This window comes from Phytophthora cinnamomi, assembly GCF_018691715.1.
Source record: "Phytophthora cinnamomi strain GKB4 chromosome Unknown Contig11, whole genome shotgun sequence".
Taxonomy (NCBI): domain Eukaryota; phylum Oomycota; class Peronosporomycetes; order Peronosporales; family Peronosporaceae; genus Phytophthora; species Phytophthora cinnamomi.
The window spans coordinates 583350-589349 of NW_027150944.1; the positions used below are offsets into that span (position 1 = coordinate 583350).

Genomic DNA, 6000 nt, shown 5'->3' on the forward strand with positions numbered 1-6000 from the left:
CCCCACTGCACTAAAAAAAACTGAGGTAAGGTTCTGAGCGAGTGTAGCTAGTGGGTCGGGGATTGATTTTCCTTGAGCCGATGGAGCTGTATTTGCAATTTCTTGTCAAGGGTGTCGATGAGGAGGTACGTCGCGCCATGAGTTCTGTGGCTCCATGGCTCAGCGTAATGATCTTAGTTTAGATTGAGGTCACCAAAATACTAAGCAATATTTTTGTGCAAGGAGACCAGGAAACATTGACCGAGGTGCTGCGCGATGGACTCTCACGCTTTGCGACCCTCAGTCGACTATGTCGCTCTTTCGCCTTGTCGCTTCGCCTTTTGTTGGTTGATTTTCTTCGGATTGTATTGTCTTGCATGCATTTTCAACGCCAGCTACACCAAATTCTACTGGGATTTCAATGCGACTTTCTTGAGTTATACACTTGAAAGCTACAATGTTGGCATGTCTCGTGGGCATTTCCACACTATCGCTTACGTCTACATCGCGCTGGCTGCCGCACATGGTGTTTGTGCACTTTTGATGGTGTTTGGATCGCTCCTACGACGCACGCTGTCTTTTCACCATGGGCGAGTAGCTTTGTTGTTCGTGGCGGCAAGTCGAGTAACCATGGCATTACAACGATGGACCGTCAAGACCGGCACGCATCGAGTGCAGAGATATTGAGGCGGAATACGGTACAGATATACAAGAGGTTTGCTGATCGACGCGGACTATTTGGAGTAAATGGCAGGCACTTTCATACCGTTCTAATCTGTCGTGAACTGCTCGAGACTGCTCTCCAAACCGCACAAGCTATTCGCATGAGCAAATATCTACCACGAGTACTACTTAATCGGTTCTATGTGGGTCTATTGCTGAGCAATTGTTGGTCATCCGTGGTTATCTATTCACGGTTTTTCTGGCGCGGCGAAGCTCGTCGCAGGCTGGCAACAATCGCGTGCGATAGCGTTCTAGACGTCATGTCTGCGATTGGAGTTCCCGTCACAATTGTTTTGAGCTATGTGAGCCAATATGATGTGGTACTTACCGGCTTCAGCTTTGAGTTGCTCGAAGACGACGAATGGGTGGCGCGCATGCTCAATGAAGCGCAGGTCGTGTTAGTGGTGTCGTGGTCAGATTTGGCGATGCGAGTCGTTTTCTCAGTCGGGTTAATTATTTCTGTCACGAATATGACTGATCTATTGTGTCGTACTGCAAAGCACCAAACTTCGATGAGTGGACCCGGTACCTGCCCGACTTGCACTGATGATTCGACTCAACCACTGGGGTCATGTAGCACTCAAAATCTAGGCGTCAGTCCAGCGAAAAGCAACTCTGTTGTTCCTGCCGCAACCACTCGCAACTTTCAAGCAAGACGACACGTACCAGTCATCCTTCACTCCATCACATCCATTTCCTCTTTGCATTATGGGGATTCGTGGTTTTAGTGCTGCATGTGTGTGCCGTCTTACAGACGCCACTGGTAGAATGTAGCCCTAAAGTGCATCCCATCGCGGGCGTAGCGCCGTCTTGCTTTGTGGTGAACTTTAACTGCCATGACCTTCACATCTCTGGCAAAAGTAACGAAGTGCAGGTCGAGTGGGAGAAATTCGACCGCACTTCTGGAGTAAAGATCCAATTTTTCCATTGCCCAGCACTCGCAGTACCCGAGAGCTTTCAAGAGTTTAGGCGATTGCGGAAAATTCAGATTTACAACTCGGCAATTAAGGAATGGGGCGCCGACGCAGCCTTCACGAATACTCACCACCCCGAGTTGACAGACTTGTCCGTGGTCCGAGTCAACATGACGGGTGGACTTCTACCCCTTGGCTTTCAGTCCTCTGACTTCCCACTCCAGCTCTTCCAGATTTCGTTTTGCGAAACTAACCTGCAGACTTTACCACTCGATCTCGACACGAAGTGGCTTTTTGGATCCAATATTTACATCGAAAACAGCCACTTAGAAGTCGCACCGCCAGTGCTAGCACGCCTGCAGCCCTACTATTTGACATTGGTGGGTAATCCGATCACGGAATTTTCGCCCGAGATCTTCGAAGTGACATACACGCAGTATTTGATCCTCGCTCGCACGAACGTGCGCGAATTACCACGAATCGTTCCACAGCCTATTGTCGGGCCGACTACTATTTCTCTGTCAGACACCAACATTTCATTCTTTTGGTCGAGGATCGACCCATTGGTCGAATCGATGTTGAATGCCCTCCCGCCGATAGGTGCTGGGGGTTCTCCATATTGCATCGATCTCGAACAGATCATGAACGGCGGAGCCACCGACTTCAGCGCACCATTCCAAGAAGGGCACTCCCCAATTCTGATGAACGCATCGAAAGAAAATTGGGACACTTTGCGCCTAGCAGTTGACTGCTCTCCGACATCGTGGAAAAACCAGTTTCCCCTCGACCTCTGGGATGAATTATACGCACTCAATGCAACGGACGCATGAGTTCGTCGTTCAGAAGGCACACAGCGCTAACATCGATTTATAAGGCACTAGTAACTTTCGACAGACCAGCGAGTTCGTTCATGTCTCTGTAATGGCCAACAGGGTTGCTGAAATATACCATGAATGCTCACAAGTGCAATCATAAATAGATAATCTCGTCTTTGGTTCTTAGGATGACTTTGCATTGCGCACATCTAGCAACCATGCTCTTCCACCTCGTACTCCGTGCTTCACCACTTCTCTTCTGACGATCTACCTTGATACTAAAGTACTCCCACCCCAGCGATGAGTTCCCTCAAGAACGCCAGCGATGCACGTCGTCCTGCTGGAAAGTCCATGATGTTTGCACAAAACCCAGTCGACTTTGCCCGAAAGTGGAAGAAATTCTCCTCGGACGGGTTCAATAAACTCGTGGTCATCACCGACTTCGACTACACGCTCACGCCTGCCTTCAAACTCACAGGTTCGTACGTTATAAGTAAACACTAATTCCCAGTGACTCGAAACTAAACTTTCATATACCCAACAGGTGACCAAGCTCTCACTTCGCACCGTCTTTTGATGGAGAGCGAAGCTCTCGGACCGGAAGCAGAAGACGTATCGCGAGAAACTTTCGAGAAGTTTTACCCGATTGAGCAGTCGGCGATGCTGACCATGGAGGAAAAGCTGCCCTTCATGATCGAGTGGTGGTCCAGAACGCACGACTTCATAATTGAGCACGGCGTGACGAGGAGCGCAATCAAGAAGGCCGTGGAGGAAAGTGACATCACGCTTCGCGAGGGGTTCATAGAGATTTTCGAGCTGTTGGCACATGAAAATGTGCCTACGCTGATCTTTTCAGCGGGGCTGTACGACGTGATTCTCGCTGTATTGGAGAAGCAGTATGAGAAGGTCGAGACCAAGCTCTTGCCAACCAACGTTCATCTTGTATCTAACAAGATGCAGTTTGACGCGAGTGACAAGGTAGTGGGATTCGAACAAACGGTAAGCTTCTTTTGCAATTTATAAAGCAGTGTAAAAGGCAAAAGAGCTAACAACATATATTTTGCTGCAGCTTATCCACAGTTTGAACAAGAACGCGAGTACACTGGTGGATACCGATTTCTGGAAGCAATGTCAGCCGGAAAAGCGGCACAACATCCTGCTGCTGGGCGATTCACTGGGCGATGCTGACATGGCGAATGGCCTGGACTTCAAGGAGGACGAGATTGTGCGCATCGGTTTCCTAAACGATGGCGCCGCCGAGAAGTTAGATTTGTATCTGCAGCGCTTCGACGTTGTGCTAACGAACGACGCGAGTTTGTTGCCTGTAGAGCTTCTACTGCACCAGATTCAGCAATGAGCCAACCACATACCCGCTCTAATGAGCGGGGCAATTCCAATTTAGAGACGCTAGTAGCGGTCGCTGAGCGAGTCACTCGGCTACTACGTAGTATTACACTTGAAGTAGTGACAATTCATCATGGCGCACTTCCGTGCCTCAACTATTACCGCATACGAATGCAATACTTTAACTCGTCAATCCCTCACAAGTAACCGGAGCCTTCTCGCCATACTCCACTTACAGCGGAGACGTGACAAGTTCTGGTTCAGACTGTTCATCAGACTCAGTATCACTTTGCTCAACAATTTTCTCGTGACCATAGGAGGCTAATCCGTTAAAAGTACGTGAAAGTCGCTGCGCCAGCAGCTGCGACGGATACTCGATTAAGTAGTAGGACGCCGTCGACAACAAAATCACCAGACTGAAGGCCTCAAATGTCTTGTCATAGTAGTTCGCCTCTTCCTTGATTGGCGAAGTAGAAATGACGAACGCGTGCAGCAAGTAAACAGAGAAGCTGATCTTGCCCAAGAATCGCAGCACGACCCACTCGAAAATCAACGACACGGTCGACGGCTGCACCATCTCAATCACGAAAAGTAGCGACAACTTGACGCTCGTGAACGGCATGAAGTAGTATTGTGACGGCTGAAGCGGCATTCCCAACCAGTTGAAGAACAGTCCACGGAAGACGACGCTGAGGTACGCAGCGATCAACACGGCCTCTACCAGCCGAAGTCCAATGATGTGTAACATGCCGAACTTGAACCCTGTGTTCTTGATTAACGCCTCCAACTTGACGTAGATGACGGCCGCCATGGACCCGGCGACGAAGGTAGGAAGGTGTTGGCTCAATGGCTGGCGATAAAAGTTGCTTCGCGTGTTGTACAGTCCTTCATAAATGACCCAAACGTACAGCGGGATGACGACATCCACCAAAACCGGCGCATCTTCAGCACGGCAAGGACGAACGCCGGTAGAATAAAATAGTACGAGATCTCCAGCGGCAGCGTCCACATGAGGTAGTGTCGGTGCTCCGGGTGGAAGGTGAGTGTCTGGAACAGGTTGAAGTCTTCAGGACTCTTCACTAGGTAGTACCGCTTCTTGTACTCGAACGGCAAGAGCCATAGCGTGATCGCTACCAGCGCAAAGAGCGGGTACACACGGAAGAACCGCTTGGAGAAGTAGTTGGCCAGCGTCCACCCCCACTTGCGACGCGAAGCTTGTTCTGCCAGGAGCTTGACGCTTTTCTTCATGAAGATCATGGTGAGCAGAAACGATGACAACACGAAGAAGGCGTCGACGCCGACGGCGCCCATGTATATGTCGTGCATGTATCCGGAGTGTTGCGTGACGACAAAGATGATTGCGGCACCTCGAACTCCATCAAGAAACGAAACCTTCGCTACAGGCGAAGAAGATTTCGTGGTTGAGGGTTCGCGAGAGATATCCTGGGGTGCATTTGGGACCGTCATCGGGGATGTAGGACGGGTGTTGCGGTGATCACCTTCGTCTTGGCCATGGATAACCTGGATTCGCAGTCGGTTTCTGCATTGGTTGAGCGTTCTGGTCGGTACCTGGCAAGTCGAGGAGTGACCTACGAGTCGTAGACTACGACAACTTGGTTGTCACTTTTAGTCAAAAATTACTCGGATGCCATGAGGGATGGTACGATTTGCTGTTCGACAACACGCGAAGCTGTAGTTACATGCACTGAAGTGTTGGATAGGCTACATCCGCGGGGTTGAAGGAAAAGATGAGGACTTGCGAGCGTCGAAATGATCCGGTTGTCTTTGCCCATACAGTGGCGAGGATCAAAAACCGCCTCATTGTTTTTTTTTTTTTTTTTATGTTTTTAAAGGAATCCGAGGAAGCGAAGAGCTCTCACATGTGTTTCCTGTCTCGCCTAATGGTGCTGACACTTGTACAACCGCCGTTTGGTTTCAGAGTCGTCAACCTTTAATCACCTGTAGCTGCAATTCGCGAGAAATATTCGAGAGGATACTGCGACGATTTGTACATGTGCATGTACACAAAGCACCGTTGGGATAAGAGAAAAGTATTTTGACCTCCGTGGTAAAGTTTTGTTGGCGTTTCGTCGTGGGGCGACATGTGTGTGAAGAGCATAGGAAAGACTTCGTGCAACAACGTTACTAATTTGTTTCAGACGGAGATTTATGTTGAGCGTCGCACCCTCAGTTCCCATTCTCAAAGAAAAGAACGAGTTCGTCAA

At 49.5% G+C, this 6000-nt stretch overlaps 1 protein-coding gene across 1 annotated transcript; it reads left to right on the forward strand.

Annotated features, from left to right (window-relative positions):
- Positions 1-2731: 2731 nt before the first annotated feature.
- IUM83_18946 (HAD hydrolase, family IE) lies at positions 2732-3788 on the forward strand (the record flags this gene model as incomplete). The annotated part of the gene is made up of 3 exons (XM_067943971.1): positions 2732-2909; positions 2976-3430; positions 3501-3788. 3 exons carry the CDS (start codon positions 2732-2734, stop codon positions 3786-3788), a joined length of 921 nt encoding a protein of 306 aa, XP_067798029.1.
- Positions 3789-6000: the final 2212 nt, after the last annotated feature.